The sequence below is a fragment of the Puma concolor genome, chromosome D1, assembly GCF_028749965.1.
Source record: "Puma concolor isolate L17-30 chromosome D1, mPumCon1.1.hap2, whole genome shotgun sequence".
In the NCBI taxonomy this organism is placed as follows: domain Eukaryota; kingdom Metazoa; phylum Chordata; class Mammalia; order Carnivora; family Felidae; genus Puma; species Puma concolor.
In genome coordinates, this window is record NC_141676.1 from 49,617,283 (window position 1) to 49,637,430 (window position 20,148).

The 20,148-nt window shown below is 41.5% G+C and overlaps 1 protein-coding gene across 1 annotated transcript in view; it reads right to left on the reverse strand.

The window, feature by feature from the left end:
• SWAP70 (switching B cell complex subunit SWAP70) overlaps positions 1-18,957 on the reverse strand; it is a 78,501-nt gene extending 59,544 nt beyond the window's left edge. The window contains exon 1 of the mRNA XM_025928348.2: positions 18,764-18,957. Coding sequence (XP_025784133.1) covers positions 18,764-18,862 — 99 coding nt within the window. The 5' untranslated portion in view covers positions 18,863-18,957. The remainder of the gene's footprint in view (positions 1-18,763) is intronic.
• Between the last annotated feature and the right edge of the window lie 1,191 nt (positions 18,958-20,148).

The following is a 20,148-nucleotide window of genomic DNA, read 5'->3' on the forward strand; positions in this document are numbered from 1 at the left end:
AGTTCATGTCATGATCTCACCGTTCATGAGATCAAGCCCTGCATCAGGTTCTGCCCTGCTTGGGATTCTCTCTGTCTCTCTCTGCCCCTCCTCTGCTCTCTCTCTCGCTCTCTCTCTCTCTCTCTCTCTCTCAAAATAAATAAAAATAAATAAACATTAAAAAAAGAGACACCATAAAGACACCATAAAAAGGCAGATAGCTCCAAAATTCAAATTACTCTTAGAAATTAAGTAAAAGATGAAAGCCTATTTAAAAATGGACATGGGGCACCTGGGTGGCTCAGTCAGTTAAGCGTCCGACTTCAGCTCAGGTCACGACCTCACGGTCCGTGAGTTCGAGCCCCACGTCGGGCTCTGGGCTAATGGCTCAGAGCCTGGAGCCTGCTTTCGATTCTGTGTCTCCCTCTCTCTCTGCCTCTCCCCCGTTCATGCTCTGTCTCTCTCCGTCTCAAAAATAAATAAACATTAAAAAAAAAATTAAAAATGGACAATGGACATGTATGGAAAATTCACAAAAAAAACTAATGACTAATAAAAATAGGAAAAGATGCTTATCCTTACTAGTAATCAAAACAATGCAAATTAAAAGAGCTATTATTTATTGCCTGAGTAACAATACCTGGTATTTATTTTTTTTTTTTTTTTTTTTTTCAACGTTTTTTATTTATTTTTGGGACAGAGAGAAACAGAGCATGAACGGGGGAGGGGCAGAGAGAGAGGGAGACACAGCATCGGAAACAGGCTCCAGGCTCCGAGCCATCAGCCCAGAGCCTGACGCGGGGCTCGAACTCACGGACCGCGAGATCGTGACCTGGCTGAAGTCGGACGCTTAACCGACTGCGCCACCCAGGCGCCCCAATACCTGGTATTTAAACAGATATATAAGGGAGTAAGGATTGCCACCACTCAACACTGGAGAAGGAATAGAGAAGGTTTCCTCCACCACTACTGACATTTTGGACCCGATAATTCTTTATTCAGGGAGCAGGGGGAGGTGTGTCCTATGCATTACGGGATGTTTAGAAGCATCCCTGGCTGAGAGCATCCAAACATCTCAAATATCTATGAACAGGAAAGTGGTTAAATAAAACATGATGCATCAAAACAGTGAAATAGTTCACAGTCGTTATTTAGAATGGTTGTCTGTATCTATGTGCAGTGATAATGGAAAGATGACCCTGGGGTGCCCAGGGTGGCTCAGTCAGTTAAATGTCAGACTCTTGATTTTGGCTCAAGCCACGATCTCACATTTTGTGAGATTGAGCCCTGCCCCACATCACGATTCACGCTGACAGCACGAGTCTGCTTGGGATTCCCTCTCCCTCTCTATGTTCCCCTCCCTCTCCCTCCCTCCCTCCCTCCCTCCCTCTCTCTCAATAAATAAACAAGAAAGAAAGAAAGAAAGAAAGAAAGAAAGAAAGAAAGAAAGAAAGAAAGAAAGAGAGAGAGAGAAGGATGACCCTAACACTTGTTCAAGAAAAGAGATTACAAAAGCATATGAAATATAGTCCCATATATATGAAAGGATATGTATGTATGTGTATATGCATGTGTGTATGCGTACAAAGCAAGGAAGGGGAGGAAAAAGGAGGGATACAGATGTTAGAAAGACATTCACTGAAAAGTTAATTGCATCTGCCTTTGGTCATGGAATTTTCAGTATTTTACCTTTACCTCTATACTTCAATGTGTTGTCTGAATATTCTATGTATTATCTTTATAGTCAGAAAAAGTGAAATTTGTAGGTTGTGGAAAATTTTTAAATGAAATATGTCTAGGGGTTCCAGCTAGAGAATACCAATAAAATTACAAAATATGAAGAGAGAGATCATTATAGGACTATAGACTTGATAAAATTAACTCCGTTCAGTCACCCAAAAGAACTATCCTTTGCTATGTCTCTTGAAGAAGCCACTTAATGGGCAACAAAGTCTCCCAATGTAGGATAGCTTCCTTAGATTTCAGCCTCCCACTGGACTACAGCATAAACAAAAGTCTTTAAGAAGATCAATCACTTGGGGTGCCTGGGTGGCTCAGTCGGTTAAGCATCCGACTTTGGTTCAGGTCATGATCTCACAGCTTGTGAGGTCAAGCCCCACACCGGGCTCTGTACTGACAGCTCAGAGCCTGGAGCCTGCTTCAGATTCTGTGTTTCCCCCTCTCTCTGCCCCTCCCCTGCTCATGCTCTGTCTCTCTCCGTCTCAAAAATAAATAAAAACATTTAACAAAATTAAAAAAAAAAAAGAAGAAGATCAATCACTTAAAATGGGACACCTGGGTGGCTCAGTAAATTAAGTATCAGACTCTTCATTTCAGCTCAGGTCATGATCTCACAGTCATGGGATTGAGCCCTGCATTGGGCTCAATTGGGCTCAGTCTACTTGGGATTTTCTCTCTCTCTCTCTCTCTCTCTCTCTCTCTCTCTCTCTCTCTCTCCCTCTCTCTGCCCCTCCCCTGCTTGTGCTTGCTCTCTCTCTCAACATAAATAAACTACAGAAGGAAAAAAAAATTTTTTTTGAAGATTTAACTCCAATAAGTGTCTGTCTCTGTCCCACCCACCACTCTGTAAGTTCCATAAAGGGAAGGTCTATATTTTATCCATCTATGCAATATCAAAACCTAATAAAGTACCTGATGAGAGAGTACCTGATGTTCAACAAATGTTTGCTAAATGAGCCCCACTTAAGAATTTTCTTTTCTCTCTTTCTCTTTTTTTGTTTTTGTTTTGTTTTGTTTTGTTTTTTTGGTTTAGTTTGCTTCTCCATCTTTACCTAGTTCTGGGTCTTTGAATTTATTTCACTATACTACAACTATATTCCACAAGAGAGAATTTTTGTTTTATTGGAATCTCTAATTCAGATCACCTTTAGAGTAAAAAACAATGCCTCCATTAGTTATTAACACCACCAGAACTAGCAGGCATAATTCATCCGACTGAGGTCTAGTAAAGCAATCCAGTTCCTCAAAATTTGAGTAGAGATTTTTGAGGAAATGACTCAATAAGAATAAGTGTTAAGAGAGAACTCTAGGGGCGCCTGGGTGGCGCAGTCGGTTAAGCGTCCGACTTCAGCCAGGTCACGATCTCGCGGTCCGTGAGTTTGAGCCCCGCGTCGGGCTCTGGGCTGATGGCTCAGAGCCTGGAGCCTGTTTCCGATTCTGTCTCTCCCTCTCTCTCTGCCCCTCCCCCGTTCATGCTCTGTCTCTCTCTGTCCCAAAAATAAATAAACATTGAAAAAAAAAAATTAAAAAAAAAAAAAGAACTCTATAACAGAAGAGAGAAAAATTAGTACAATAGTTCAATATAGTACAATCTTCTCCAAAAGAAAATCTCAAGCCACAATGTACACCAAAGGTAATGTTAAAGATCACAAATCTGAGGTTTAACTTTGCTGTCCTCTCTTCTAACCACTGTCTTTATGGTCTCCATAATATGGCTTCCATCCCTATCAATCTCATGAAATTTCTTTTTCAAAAGGATTCTGTGGCAGACAGAGATGTACTACTCAGATCCCTCAAGAAAGGAACTGCTACCCAGCTACAAGGACTGTGGTTAGCTAAGAGCCTCCAGCTATTAGTATTTTCAGGGTCCCCCTCAGCCAATGGACTGAGCAAGATGGTAGCATCATTTGCTCCCAGTTTTGTCAAGTCCCTATCTCTGTTTGACAGTTCCTTTTCCCAATCTTGCTTCCTCTTTTTTTTTCCATTGGTGTTTCTCCCCAATAACCCTTTTGCACTCCCAACTCTGTCTCAGCATCTGCTTCCTGGAGAACCCAACATGGGACAGATACCTTCTGAACAAGTCACTCTCCCAAGTCTCTGGCACTTGGCAATCTGGATCATCCCCCTTCTCTTAGACTTATTTTGGTTCTTCTCCTTCCTCCACAAAGGTGCCTACCTCCCTCACCCCTCATTCTCCCAATGTGGACATTTCCCAAAGCTCAATTTTCAGTCCTGCGTTCTTCTTTCTCCTTATTCCCTTCTTCAAAAGTGCTTTTATTTGGACAACGCTAAGTCACCTCTATTCTAATAATTCTCAGGTCTCCTTCCAGTTTTGCCCTGTCAACTGAACTCTGATTTATATCTCTAACTAATACTAGATCTGCTTCACATCCAAAAAATCCAAAGGAGGACTCATCATCCTTCTCCCCAAAACAGGTTTCCCACCCTGATTCTGACTTCGGCACTACCATTCCTTTAACAACAAAATTATGGAATCTCCTCTTCTTGTACCTCTTTTACTTACAGTTTACCCTACTGCTAAATCTAATTCAGCACCCCCAATGCCAGCTCCTCTCTCCACTGAGTGAGGTGCTCTGTCGGCTTAGGGCTAACCAGAGCATGTAACGCTGGGGAAACAGGGGCTCCTTGCCCCCAGCAGCAGGTCCCATTCTCCCTTCTGAGACCCCAACAAAGAGCTGCTGCATAGCAAACACTCAACAGGATATGACTGTGGTAAACACATCAAACTAACATAGTTAAATTAGAAAGCTAACCTTCAAAGATCTCATCTGGTACTTCACATTTTACAAATGAGAAAACAAGCCCAGCAAGAAGTGACTTCCCATGGCCACACAAGTATCAGAGCACAGACAGATTTCCTGACTCCCCAACTAGTGCTCTCTTTGAACTTTTTCCTGCATTTCCAAGGGATTACTTTCCAAATCTTTCATCACGGATATTCTTATGGACCAGTTTGACACATCCCTTAAGGTCAGTGACAAATGTCTCTTCCTCTAGAAGCATTCTCTGGCCTAACTCCTCTAATCCTCGCCGTAAACAAGGTAGGTTCCCCTCTTCTATGCTTCCAGCACTTTTTTTTTTAGGTGAAAGTTTAAACAGAGTAGGAAAATTAACACCTGTCGTTATACAAAAATTATAGAATTGATCTTAAAAATCACTATCTTGCAGCCACCAATGAAATAATTGATTATATGCCGGTGTCATGAATAGATTCCACAAGCATTAGGAGAAATGTGTACTTTCTTTATCTCACTATATTTGAATTACCAGTTTACTGGTCTGTATCATTCATAAGACTAAAAGTTCTATAAAGGTAAGGAGCATATCTGTTTTGATTCCTACCGCCACCATCCCAGTCTGGCATTCATCAACTTACTCATGAACTGTTACAGAGCTCCCCAATTGGTTTCCCCATCTTCAGCCTCTCACCTCTAATTACCACACCCATATCATCAGAATAACCTCAAAACTCTACCACTTTTATATCTACCCAAAAGTTTTAGTAACTTCTCCGCTTTACAGGATCAGGTCTGAACTACTGGTTCTAATATGGTCAGCCAACAAATGTATGTTAACCATCTATTCTGTCCAAGAACAAAAATATCTAAAATGTAGCCCAACATCCATATGGCAAGACAGATAATGTTCCATCCTCCCAGAGCTGCTTATGCAATGAAGTAGAATACCTTCAATACTGTCCATCTAACCAGAACAACTTTTATCCTAACTAGTATCACTTCTTCTGGCTAGTACACCATGTTCACATACACCACTCTCCTGATCCAAATCAAACATAGTTGATTACCAAACAAAGCTAATTATTCCTGAAGAAGCAAAAGGTATAGAAGGCACAGAAGAATCCTAAGATGAAAAAATCAGTTTTTCCAAAATTGTAGCAATGTCTCCCTAATCACAAGATCTCATTATATATGAAATTCAACTATATGCAGATTTACTCCTAAATACGTTTCCACAATTAATTCTGAGAATTGAAGTTTCAAGTAGACACAGAGTTTAAATTAAAAAAAAAAAAGGAACCTGAAGGTACAATGAGATGAAGGAAATAAAGCAGAAAGCAGAGCAGAAAAATAGATTTATGAAATGAATCCCTGGGGAAGATAAAGGAAGCTGAGACAAAGGGCTACCTCAGACTTATGTTATAGGAAAGGAACCGGGACACACATAAGAGAGACTGTGTAGGCAAGTTGGAATATCTCGAGTCCCAATTGCTAATTATCCACTGAGGGGATAAGATAATAAAAACCCTCCTGTCGGGAGGGAATGAGAACATAGCTACTCTGTGATGGCACAGAGTAAGTGAGAAAAGGTCATTCAAAGCCTCTTCTGTCTCTAGCTTCCAGGTACTATGTACCTCAAGATTATAGTGAGACCCCAAAGGAAATACAAAATGGTGATCAAGAAGGTTAAGAACTCTGAGTCATAAGATTAGAAATGCACACTAGCGCTTCAGATGGAGGGCCATACGCATACACACAGTGCCTCACAGTTTGTGTATTATCTTTTTTTTTTTTAATTTTTTTTTCAACGTTTATTTATTTTTGGGACAGAGAGAGACACAGCATGAACGGGGGAGGGGCAGAGAGAGAGGGAGACACAGAATCGGAAACAGGCTCCAGGCTCTGAGCCATCAGCCCAGAGCCTGATGCGGGGCTCGAACTCCCGGACCGCGAGATCGTGACCTGGCTGAAGTCGGACGCTTAACCGACTGCGCCACCCAGGCGCCCCTGTATTATCTTTAATAAAGTATAAGTTTACATGTTATTTCAAAAAAAAAAACCCAAATTTCCAAGTTATCCCACTGAAAAGTTATTAGCAAATAAGAAATAAAGAAAGGAAATCACCCAGAATCCATTATTACCATTTTAAGATTTCTAAATGTCTCTTACATGCTCTTTATTTGGAGAGCTGTCTTTACTGCTTTGTTTTGGTAAATATAAAAAATATTTACAAAGACTTTTATAGGCTCACTCCTGATTCCAATCCCCTAACCCCATTTTTTGTAATCAGATTTTTAGTTCCTCAACAGAAATAACTTCTACCACAGTGATTAATAGAAACGTAACACTAAAGGTTAGGGAGAAAATATACATGCCAAGTTCACAAGAATTAACCATATTTTTACATTGTGTTTCACACAATAAAAGCCCTTTACTGCAACTTGCTTCCTTTATACAGTTGTCCTACTTATGCACAGGAGATATTCCAAGATTCCCAGTTGATGCCTGACACCATGAATAATACTGAACCCTAGATACGTGTTTTTTCTGATACACACATACTGCTTCCAGATCACTGCAGGCAACTGAAACCATAAAAATCGAAACTGCAGATAAGTGGGGACTACTGTATTTTCAACTGATACATTGGCCAGGCTCAATTACTTTTGTAACTAGTAAAGTTAAACATTTTTTGAGGCTAAATGCCTACATTGGAACAGAACATGTGACATTATTCATAAGATACATAAACCAACTGGAAAGCAAAAAATGAAAGATATTTTGTTGAGGGGTGCCTGGTTGCTCAGGCAGTTGAGTGTTCAATGTTGGCTCGGGTCATGACCTCATGGTTTGTGGGTTTGAGCCCCACATCGGGCTTGCTGCTGTCCGTGCAGAGCCTGCTTTGGATCCTCTGTCCCCCCTCTCTCTCTCTGCCCCTCCCCCACTTGCATGCTCATTTAAAAATAAACATTTTTTAAAAATTATTTTTAAAAAGATATTTAGTTGGGGCGCCTAGGTGGCTCGGTCAGTTGAGCAGCTGACTTCGGCTCAGGTCATGATCTCGTAGTTCGTGGGTTCAAGCCCTGTGCTGACAGCTCAGAGCCTGGAGCCTGCTTCCGATTCTGTGTCTCCCTCTCTCTCTGCCCCTCCCCCACTCATGCCCTGTTTCCCTTGCTCTCAAAAATAATAAACATAAAAAATTTAAAAAATACATTTAGTTGAAAATCTATCATTGAGAAACGAATAAAGATTAAAACTACCCATGTTGTTGGGGCGCCTGGGTGGCTCAGTCAGTTAAGCATCCAACTTCAGCTCAGGTCATGATCTCACAGCTCATAAGTTCAAGCCCCACGTCCAGCTGTGTGCTGACAGCTCAGAGAGCCTGGAACCTGCTTCAGATTCTGTGTCTCCCTCTCTCTCTGACCCTCCCCCACTCACACTTGGTGTCTCTCTCTCTCTCAAAAATAAATAAACTTTAAAAAAATTTTTTTCTTCAAACTACCCATGTTATTTCCCCAAAATTTTTTTCCACTTAGATCCTCTTTTACTTCAAAAGGGCACAATTTAAAACAAAACACTCTTTCTAAAAACAGGATAAAAGTGCACAGCCAATAAGCTTATTTCAAGACATTTCCGGGAATGACATGTAATTCACACTGCAACCATAATTGCAAAGTAAAGTTATAATAAAGGTTGCAGAAAATATCACTACACTTTGCTATATTTAAAAGAACAACACTGGGGCGCCTGGGTGGCTCAGTTAGTTAAGCGTCCAACTGCAGCTCAGGTCATGATCTCACACTTCATGAGTTCAAGCTCCGTGCCGGGCTCTGTGCTAACAGCTAGGAGCCTGGAGCCTGCTTCAGATTCTGTGACTCTCTCTCTGCCCCTCCTGGCTCACGCTGTATCTCTGTCTCTCAAAAAATAAATAAACATTAAAAAAAAAAAAAAAAAAAGAACATTTACTATAACAATTAAGAGTATTAATTTTAAGGTACATTTTGATCTCTGGAAGGAACATAACTAGTTATAATGGTTACCTCCAGGGCAGGAAAATAGTGTGGGCCAGGGGTGGGAAAAAACTTACTTTTCACTTTTGTAAATGCCCTTTGAACTTTATGAATTGTATACCATATGTATATATGAACTATTCCAAAGTTTCTCTTTAAGGTGCAAGTGTTTAAATAACAGGCTTCATCATCTTACCTTCTTGGAATTACATGTATTTTTTTTTAAGTTATTTTAATCCCAGTAAAATTAATATACAGTGTTACATTAGTTTTAGGTGTACAATATAGTGATACAATTCTGTACATTACTCAGTGCTCATCCCAATACATGTACTCTTAATCCCCCTCACTTATTTCATCCATCCCCTCTCACCCACCTCCCCTCTGGTAACCACCAGTTTGTTCTCTATTTGTAAGAGTCTGTTTTGTTTTTTTCTTTGTTCATTTGTTGTTTCTTAAATTCCACATATGAGTGAAATCATATGGTATGTCATTCTCTGACTGACTTAGTTCACTTAGCATTATGCGCTCTAGACCCACCATGTTGTTGCAAATGCATATAGATATATATTTATCTATAGATAGATATATATATGCACATCTTTATCCTTCATCTATCAAAGGACATGGGTTGCCTTCATATCTTGGCTCTTATAAATAATGCTGCAATAAACAGAGGGGTGAATATATATTTTGAATTAGTATTTCATATTTCATAAATACCCAGTTGTGGAATTACTGGATCACATGATAATTCTATTTTTAATTTTTTGAGGAATCTCCATACCATTTTCAAGAGTGGCTGCACCAGTTTGCATTCCCACCAACAGTACACAAAAGTTCCTTTCTCTCCACATCCTCGCCAACACTTGCTGTTTCTTGTAGGGTTTTTTGTTAAGACTTTTTTTTTAAGCTTATTTATTTATTTTGAGGAGAGAGAGTGCACACTAGCATGAGCAGGAGAAGAATAGAGAGAGAGGGAGAGAACGAATCCCAAAAAGGCTCCATGCTGTCAGTGCAGAGCCCAGCGCAGGACTCAAACTCACAAACCGTGAGATCATGACCTGAGCCGAAATAAAGAGCTGAACACTTAACCGGCCAAGCCACCCAGGTGTCCCTTAGAGATTTTATTTTTAAGTAATCTCTGCACCCAACTTAGGGCTCGAACCTACAACCCCAAGTTCAAGAATTGTATGCTCCACTGACTGAGACAGCCAGGCACCCTTTTGTGTTTTTAATTTCAGCCATTCTGACAGGTGTGAGGTGGTATCTCATTGTGGTTTTGATTTGCATTTCCCTGATGATGAGTGATGTTGAACATCTTTTCATTTGGCTGTTGGTCATCTGTATGTCTTCTTTAGAGAAATGTCTGTTCATGTCTTCTGCCCACTTTTTAGTTGACTTATTTGGGGTTTTGGGTGTTGAGCTGTATAAGTTCTTTATATATTTTGGATACTGACCCTTTATCGGATATGTCATTTGCAAGTACCTTCTCCCATTTAGTAGGCTGCCTTTTATTTTTGTTGTTTCCTTCACTATGCAAAAACCTTTTACTTTGATGTAGTCCCAATTATTTATTTTTGTGTTTGTTCCCCTTGCCTTAGGAAACATACCTTAAAAAACGTTGCTATGGCCGGGGCGCCTGGGTTGCTCAGTCGGTTGAGCGTCCAACTTCAGCTCAGGTCATGATCTCACGGTCTGTGGGTTCGAGCCCTGCGTTGAGCTCTGTGCTAACAGCTCAGAACCTGGAGCCTGCTTCTGATTCTGTGTCTCCCTCTCTCTCTGCCCTTCCCCCACTCATGCTCTGTCTCTCTCCATCTCAGAAATAAATAAACATTAAAATTTTTTTTAAAAAATGTTGCTATGGCCAATGTCAGAGAAATTACTGCCTGGGCTCTCTTCTAGGATTATTATGGTTTCAGGTCAGAATTGCATGTATGTCTAAGTAACACTGGAAATTTATTATCTTACAGCAAGACCACTGAAATTCTAAATAATCTGAAGATCATTTTAAAACATAAATAAGTAGAGAAGAAAATAATTACTGCCTCTACTTCAAATAATATGCCCTATATCTATTTCCATTGACTTCTGCAAATTTACATCATAACCTAAACGTAACAATGTCTGCTTCAGATGGCATATACATAACATACAGAATCCACATACAAATGTCCCTCATTAAAAATATATATATTACAGGCACCTGGCTGGCTCAGTCAGTGGAGTGTGTGACTCTTGATCTCTCGGTCATAAGTCCAAGCCCTACATTAGGTGTAGAAATTAATTAAAAATAAAATTTTAAATACACACACACACACACACACACACACACACACACACACACACACACACACACAAACAAGAGCATAAACACCAAAACTAAACCAAGGACAAAATAGGTGGAAAGAAAATTGTACCATTCAACTCAATATTGACTTAGCTATCTATATGTACCTAGTAGTACCTGCCTACAGATATAAAGGAAAATTTCCACCAATCTCAGTAGTTTTCTTTTTTAATTTTTTTTAAGTTTATTTTTATTAATTTTGAGAGAGAGAGAGAGAGAGAGAGAGAGAACACACGCACCAGCAGGGAAGGGGCAGAGAGAGAAGGAGACAGAATCCCAAGCAGGCCCTGGGCTGTCAGTATGCAGAGCCCAATGGAGGACTCAAATTCACAAACTATGAGATCGTGACCTGAACCAAAGTCAAGAGTTGGACACTCAAATGACTGAGCCACCCAGGCACCCTAATCTCTCAATAGCTTTTAACCTCACATCAGTTATAGGGTATACTAAAATTGCATTCAAAACAAATAATAGTCTTATAGTTTGTTCTAAGGAAAGACTATTCATAAATACAAGTTTAAAAGCAAGTGAGAATGTGTTTCTGAAGATTTTTTTCCCCACCATTAGCCTATTGATATCTACTTCAGCAGCCAACAAGTAGATCAGTACACATAGGAAAAGCTTAATTTAAAATAATAATTTAGGGGGCGCCTGGGTGGCTCAGTCGGTTGAGCGTCTGACTTCGGCTCAGGTCATGATCTCATGATGGTTCGTGAGTTCGAGCCCCGCGTTGGGCTCTGTGCTGACAGCTGAGGGCCTGGAGCCTGCTTCAGATTCTGTGTCTCCCTCTCTCTCTGCTCCTCCCCTGCTCACACTCTGTCTCTCTCTCAAAAATAATTCAGGGGCACTTGGGTGGCTCAGTCTGTTAAGAATCTGGCTCTTGATTTCAGCTCGGATCATGATCTCATGGTTCATGAGTTCAAGCCCTGCATCAGGCTCTGCACTAACAGTGCGGAGCTTGCTTGGGATTCTCTGTCTCCCTCTCTCTCTCGCTCACCCCGCTTGCTCACTCTCTCAAAAATAAATAAACATTTAAAAAAATAAAATAATTCAGTTTAATGTCCTCCTGTATCCGGCCTGAAAAATAGAGTAACACCAAATCAATACGACAACTTAAAAAATGAGTTGCCTTCTAACAATCCAATTGCAAATTAAACTAATATAGCTGATGAATTCTATGGGGGTACTCAGGCCGAGTGTTGGTGGGGTAAAGACTTGTACAGCTGCAACTCAGGTGAGGAGCCAGAAAGGCCACAGGTGGAGCCCAAGAGAAAAAGGTCTCCTGCAGAGGGTGCACAGAAAAAGCCCAAGGAGGGCACAAGGAATGCAGAAGGAGAAAGAATCAAGGTTAACAAAAGTGAGGCAGAAGTGGTCCCCCCTTTTTTTGGAGGGTGCAGGGAACAGGGGGTTGGGGGAGTACATTAATGAAAATCAGTAAGATACTGACCTATGCAGACCTCATACCTGGTTGTCTCAACAAGGAAGCACCAGTGTGACTAAACAACCCTAACATCTTGCCTCTATAGTAGCTTATGCAAGTCACAGATGGTTTTCAAATTCTGTGTTCCATATGTTTATCTTATTGATAAATTTAATGAAAGTCTATGTTTGCAACAACAAAATAATAATTATATAATTATAATATTATATTGTTAATTTATTCTTTGGATTTCAAGTTTCAAAATTTCTTGAAGTAGTGGGGCGCCTGGGTGGCTCAGACGGTTAAGCGTCTGACTTCGGCTCAGGTCATAATCTCGCAGTCTGTGAGTTCAACCCCTGCGTCGGGCTCTACGCTGACAGCTCAGAGCCTGGAGCCTGCTTTGGATTCTGTGTCTCCCTCTCTCTCTCTGCCCCTCCCCGGCTCATGTGCTGTCTCTCTCTCAAAAACAGAAAATGAACATTAAAAAAAAATTTTTTTTTTAATTCTTGAGGTAGTAATTTTGGTTTTACTTAAAAATATGGTATTAATAAAAATTAAGTATAAAACATAAGATTTTTGTACTAAACTTGGGATCCTAAATGAAAATATTTAGTAGCTATAGCAGTGACTCAAACACACATTTATCTCAACGATTACCATACTGCAAAGTAATCTCCTTAAAAGTAAAAACTAAGGGCACTGGGGTGGCTCAGTCAGTTAAGCATAGGTCATGATCTCACAGTTTATGAGTTCAAGGCCTGCTTCAGGTGAGCTCAAGCCCTGCACTGGGTGAACACTAGCCCCACTTCGGGTGAGCCCTGCCTCTCTTTCTCTCTCTCTCTCTCTCTCTCTCTCTCTCTCTCTGCCCTCACTCACTTGCACCCTCTCTCTATAAATAAATAAATAAAGCAAAAATAAATTTATTCCCAAGATGATGCCAATATTCCAAACTTTTCACAACTTCTCTTTAGAGAAGAAATATGTAGTTCATAAGCTATGGCAGGAAAGAATCAATCTCATTACTTTACAATCTCCAAAATACATGTATAATAATAATAACTCTCAAAGATAATAGACCATGTATTCCTTGAAATCTCTTCTCCTTCAGCTCCAGTGTTGCCCCAAAGTGGTTCCTGCTCTCATTTCTGGTCCCTTGGCTTCTATTCTTCCTCTCACCACCTACTCTAGCCATTGCCCAAGACCGTCAGTTAATCTCTCCTCTCCTTTTCCCAAGCTTCAACTATCAGATCCTGTACAGACAGCCCCACCCTTGCCAAGGACATCACCTCCAACAAGGACCTCAAAAATAAAACAAAATAAACAAAACCCTACATGTTCAAAGTTAACTTTCGTTTCTTTTCTAGCAGTTCCTTTTCATAACTTTCCTGTTTCTATTAAAAACCACTACTATCCATTGGTCATCCACAGCTGAAATGTGAAACATTTCTGACTGTGTCCTTTTCATTTCTCTTCATACCCAGTCATGAGCCCAGGCAAGTAGACAGCAAAATTCCTTCACCCACCATCCCCTACTTGTCTATCCTTACCACCTCCAGTCTCCATTATCTCTCATCTGGGCTACTGCAACAGTTTCCTAATTCCAGTATGCCCAATCCACTCTAACCTAGTACACATGCTACAGCCCAAGTGACTTCCTAAAGTGTACTGATGATCATGGCCCATCACCTCTCAGAAAACTTGCAGGCTGTATGGCACCTACCTAACTAGCCTGGTACTCAAAGTCTTCCATGCATATTAACTGCAATCTATTTCTATAGCTTTATCACCAGCAATAACTCTCTCTTATATATACGTACACACACACTTATATTCTACACTGCAATCAAAATAAATTAGACAGGAACAAACGCCTGGGTGGTTCAGCCAGTTAAACATCCCACTCGATTTCAGCTCAGGTCATGATCTCACGATTGTGAGATGGAGCCCCGCATCAGGCTTTGTACAGACAGCATGCAGCCTGTTTGGCATTCTCTCTCTCCCCTGCTCTCCGCTCCTCCCCACTCATGGATGGGCTCATGCGCTCTCTCTCTCTAAATAAATAAACTTTAATTAATTAATTAATTGTACAGAGGTCCCCATAAATGCCTGATTAATTCCTGTCAGCTGCAATACTTCACAGGGATGCCTTGGGGCTAAGAGCAGTCAACAAATATTCATTGAATGAATGAATGCATGAATGAATAGAATGAACATGAATGAACAGAATCCTGCATTTCTATATAATCACATCCCACCTGTCTTCCCTAGGAGTTCATTTCAAAGGAGCTTTTTTCATAAAATAATCCCACCAGTAAGAAGTAATCACCTCCTCCTCTAAAATTTCATGGCCCCTTATCTTCTAATCCACTCAACATCCTCTATCCAATAATACTTATTTCTTATCTCTACCACCACACTTCACATTGCTTAAGGATAAGGTAACTGAGTAATATAATCAAGAAAGAAAGGAAGAAAAGAAAAATAAAAAAGAAAAAGAAAAAGAAAGGGAGAGAGAAAGGGAATACCAACCTTCTCTAATGGTTGATTATTTTCTTAATTTACCTACAAAAATTTAAACTCTTTGAAGGCAAAGATTTGTATTTGGCTTTCCCCCCTGCCACCTTTACTATCATCCTTAGCACTGGGCACAGTATCTAACACATGAATTATCCATTACATAGTTAGTGAATATCCATTCACTGTGTCAAATATTGTGAAGGTAATTCGAAAAGACAAATGTCAAAAATATTTTAAAATGCCCATACAGTTTCACAAAGTGATAAATTTTAACACTTGTTTTGGATATATAATTTTCAGTCTGTATTTAATAAAACCAATTATATGATATTTCCTCCAAGGAGATATTAACTCTTAAGAGCCTAAAAATTCTAATCTTGTTAGGAAATTAACATGGTACCTTACACAGAGTAAACACACAAAAGGTTATTGTATGAATGAATGTATCGTATTGAACGAATGAATGAATAAATTAAGGCAAACACTCTACTCCTAGCCAATAAATCAGCGAACATCAAACTTCAAAGTCAAAACAAAAAGGAAAGACCTAAATAGAATTTTTTTAAATATTTTCCATTCCAGAAACACTGGCAAGATGGACAGAACTAAATCAATTCCAAAGTCTCTCAATTAAGTAGACAAGGGACAAACAAAATACAATTGCCTAGTTGCATTATCAACATCTTATGGGTGAAAGGTATGTACTGGGATTTAATGCTTCTTGCCAAGCCTTTCAGTCAAGAATCCTCTTTTTCTATAAGCAGCCATAAGGACAAGTTTGAATGGAGTGCAACAAAAGTAACAGAAAACATCTCATTATGTCATCAATTAAAAGAGGAAAAATGAGGGCACCTGGATGGCTCAGTCAGAGAAGCATGTGACTCTTGGTCTCAGGATCATGAGTTCAAGCCCCATGTTGGGTGTAGAGATTACTTAAATAAATAAAACTTTAGGTGTGCCTAGGTGGCTTAGTCAGTTAAGCATCTGACTCTCGGCTCAGGTCATGGTCTCATGGTTCAAGAGTTCGAGCCCCACACTGGGCTCTATGCTGTCAGCTCAGAGTTCACTTCGGATCCTTGTCTCCCTTTCTCTCTCTGCCCTACCCCTGCTCACACACTCATGCACCCTCACTCTCTCAAAAATTAAAAAAAAAAAGAAAAAAACATTTAAAAATAAATAAATAGGGCACCTGGATACTTCAGTTGGTTAAGCATCCGACTCTTGGTTTTGGCTCAGGTCATTATCTCATGGTTCATGGGTTCAAGCCCCAGGTGAGGCTCTGCACAGTCAGCACAGTCAGCCTGCTTGGGATCCTCTCTCTCCTCTCTCTGCCTCTCCCCTGCACATGCTTGCTCTCTCACTCTCTCTCTCTCTGTCTCTCAAAATAAATAAATAAACATTAAAAAATACATAAAATTAAATTAAAATTAAATTAAATAATTTATTGGTGGTTCAAAGCAAAAAATTTTAATATTGTTAATATTTTCAATGTGTGTAAGTTAATAAATATGACAACTGCAACATAAAGCAGGGAGAGTAAAGGGACCTAAATAGTGATATAGTTTCCACATTCCTCTTAAAGTTGTAAAATATTAATTTTAAGGAGACTGAAAAGTTAGGTATATATTATAATCTCTAGAGTAATCATTTTAAAAACTACAGAAAGAAATATAGTCAAAAATTCAGTATTATTAAAATGAAATATTAAAATATATTCAAGTGGGGCGCCTGAGTGGCTCAGTCAGTTAAGCGTCCGACTTCGGCTTAGGTCATGATCTCGCAGTCCGTGGGTTCGAGCCCCGCATCGGACTCTGTGCTGACAGCTCAGAGCCTGGAGCCTGCTTCAGATAGATTCTGTGTCTCCCGCTTTCTCTGACCCTCCCCTGTTCATGCTCTCTCTCTCTCTGTCTCAAAAATAAATAAATGTTAAAAAAAAAAAAAATTAAAAAAAAAATATATATATATATATATTCAAGTAATCTAAAAGAAAGAAGGAAAGAAGAAACAGTGAAACAAAAAATTGGAAAACAGAAACCAAATAATAAAATAATAAAAATAAAATTTAGGTTAGCCCTAAATCTAACCATATCAATAATTACATTAAATGTAAATGGTCTAAACACAATTAAAAGATAGGGACTGTCAGTATGGATTAAAACACAAGACCCAACTACATGCTATCTAGAAGAAATCCACTTTAAATATAGTGGTATATGTAAATTAAAAGTAAAAACAATAGGGGCACCTGGGTGGCCCAGTAGGTTAAGATTCTGACTCCTGGTTTCGGCTCAGGTCATGATCTCACAGCTTGTGAGACTGAGCCCAGCATTGGGCTCTGCACTAACAGCATGGAGCCTGCTTGGGATTCCCCCCCTCCCTCCCTTCTCTCTCTCCCTCTCTCTCTCTTTCTCTCTCTGCTCCTCCCCTGCTCGTGCCCCCCTCAAATAAACGAACTTAAAAAAAAAAAAAGCAAAACACAGTTCTATACATAATCACCAAAAAGCGGAAATAACACAAATGTTCAAGGGTGAATGGATTAACTTGGGTACAACAATACAATGGATTACTTAATAAAAAAGACTATTAATACACACAATAACATGGATGAATCTCTAAGGCATTACCCTGAGTAAAAGAAGCCAGTATCAAAAGGTTACATACTGAATGACTCCATTTACATGACACTGTGGAAAAGACAAAACTTAAGCAATTAAGAATACACCTCTCACCAACTGGGGGTGAAAGGGCAACATGAAGCTTTTTGAGATGACAGATCTGATGGAAAACTGATTTTGGTAGTAATAAATTTTTATACATGTGTTAAAACTCATAGAACTGTACACCAAGAAAGTCAACTTCACTGAATGTTAATTTAATTTAAAAGTAAAATAAAGATTAGGAGAATGATCTCTGTGAACCCTTCCAGACTATGATTTTATGAATGAGAAGGAGAGGAAAGGAAGATGGGGAAAGGGGAGGGAAAGCAAATGCTAAATCCTACTGGCCTAAAAACCACACTCATAAGAACCTCCTGATTACTGCACAAAATAAACAAAGCAAACCCAATCTTCATAAATTCATTCCCAGAAGAGGCTAAGAAAACCAGACATTCAGATCCAAAATGTGCATATTAGAAAATGCCTGTGAATGCGTCTTCTTGTCCGTTTCTATATTTTATACTTCCAAGAAGCTGCCAATTTCTCCTGGCTAAGTGCCACTTTCCCTGCTTGGGGTTACTCAACTTACAAGCATTCCTTTATTTATACCTTACCCTCTCAGTGATGGGGTCTTTGGCAGTCCCAATAAAGATCTGCCAGAAAGATCAGTGCTCCTCACCCGGAACCAAGGTCCCTGCGGGGCACAGCACACGCGTGACTGACCTGAGGACGCTAGGCAAGGAGGTCTTCCTCACTAGTCAGAAACCGTCCCCCCCACCAAAGCTCCCAAAGTTGAAGCCGATGGAGACCAGGCTCTGGGAACTTCTCCCTCCCCCCGAACAGCCAGAATGCCTGGGGTGCAGCTGGCCGTTTCAAGGGCTGCCCTGGTGTGGAGCGTGCGCTCCACAGAAGGCTCAGCCCAGTGACCTTGGGTAAGTCCCTCCTCTTCCAGAGTGCAGCAGTAATCTCGGTATGTTGCCTAAAGGAGTTTACCACAGCCCTGTCCGAATCGGAGATTTTCTGGATCGCCCCCCCGCCGACAAGAGCCCGGCTCGCCCAGACCCCATCGCTGCCTCACCCCCCTCATCCCCCCACCGTCACGAAGAGCCTTGAGGAGACTAACAGCCGGCCCGAGGGCACGGCCTGAAGGCAAGAGGAAAGCAGAACAGCAAAATCCTGGTCTCTGGCCCCTCTGCCCAGAGCAGGCCGCCGGGCCGCATTCCTGCCCTCCCCTCCTTGGGGTCCCCACTTGCCGGGGCAGTGGAGCGCGCACCGGGTCCGGGCCGGGTGAGGGACCGAAGCGAAGGTGGGGGGAGGGGGGTAGCGCCCACCTTGAGCTGGGACTTGGAGACCTTGCCGCTGTGGTCCAGGTCCAGCGCGGTGAAGGCATGCCAGATGGCCTTGAGCAGCTCGTCCTTCAAGCCTCCCATGGCCGCGGTGTGTCTATCCTGACTGCCAGCCTCCCTCGCCGACCCTGGGGCGAGTCTGACGCCCCTCTACCGCCACCGCCGCGGCCGCCGCCGCCGCTGCCCGCCCTGCAGTCACCTGACCGTGGCAGGCCCCGCCCCCACCAGGCCCCGCCCACTCGCTGCTTGCCCGCAGCCTCGCGCACTAGGGTGGGAGCGTTAGGGTGGACCGGACTTCCCACTCCTGCGGGTGGGAATACAGGCCTTCTTGCAGGCTTAGACGCAGAGCACTACCCCGCATGCCTCTCGAGTTCCCCAGACCGTCTCGGGCCACCTTCGGGGCTCGCGTGCCCCTAAACAAGACCCGCATTCCGAGTTAAAATATGAGAATCGGCGAGAGCAGCCTCTCAGCTCCAGTCCGCGCTGCTCAGTGAAAAAGGGAGCCCTGGACCAACCAGTCCCGCGGACGCGCCACTGTCTGAGGAGAACTAACAAGAGCCGGAAAAGTCCCCGAGCTGGGGCTCCAATGCTAGCGCAGTTCCTAGCCAGAGAGGATGTAGAGGGGGAGGGGAGGCAGGGAAGGGCGTCTGAGGGAAGGTTTATATTCATTTTTCAAACGTTTCCTGATGCCTACTATGTAGTGGGCTCTGGGGGCCCAGAGACGAGATTTAAGGTTGGTTTAGAAGCCGCGCGGTCAGGCAACCTTTTCTTTCTAATCCTCAGTTGTTCGGGGTCAGTTTACAACTTAGAAAGAGTTTGACCCTGGTTATTCTGCTGTTCCTGGTGTTTCTGTGCTGGCACAATAGGAGTTATGAGAGAATCCCAGCAAATCACTCCACCCATTTTACTAGTCAGAATGGGTGGACCATTTAAAAGTACACGTCCAAGCCTATAAGAGCGTCCTCCTCATTGTAGATGTTCAACTAATATCTGTTAACAATGATCACCTGAGCTCTGTGGGCTTCAAATTCTCCACATAAAAATGAGCATGTTGTACCAGATATTCTGGGGGGCGGGGGGGGGGGGTCTTCTAAGGGTCACATCCTAGGATAATAAGGATTGCTGGCTGACTCCAATCTGATTAAGTCACCAGGCACAGTGCCTTGCCTCTCCAATCCAAGACTGAATCTGGACGCTATGAAGAGAACAAGTGCCAAGAGTTTTCAAAGAGATAATTCTCAGATCAAGTTTGGCTTTGTTTTCCTCTTTTATGTTCCTAAATGCACATATACGTACCTTATAAAAAAGGAAAAGTTCATATAAAGGAGGGGGATTTGGAAAAAGAAAAGGAAGAAATTGCTCAATGAGCT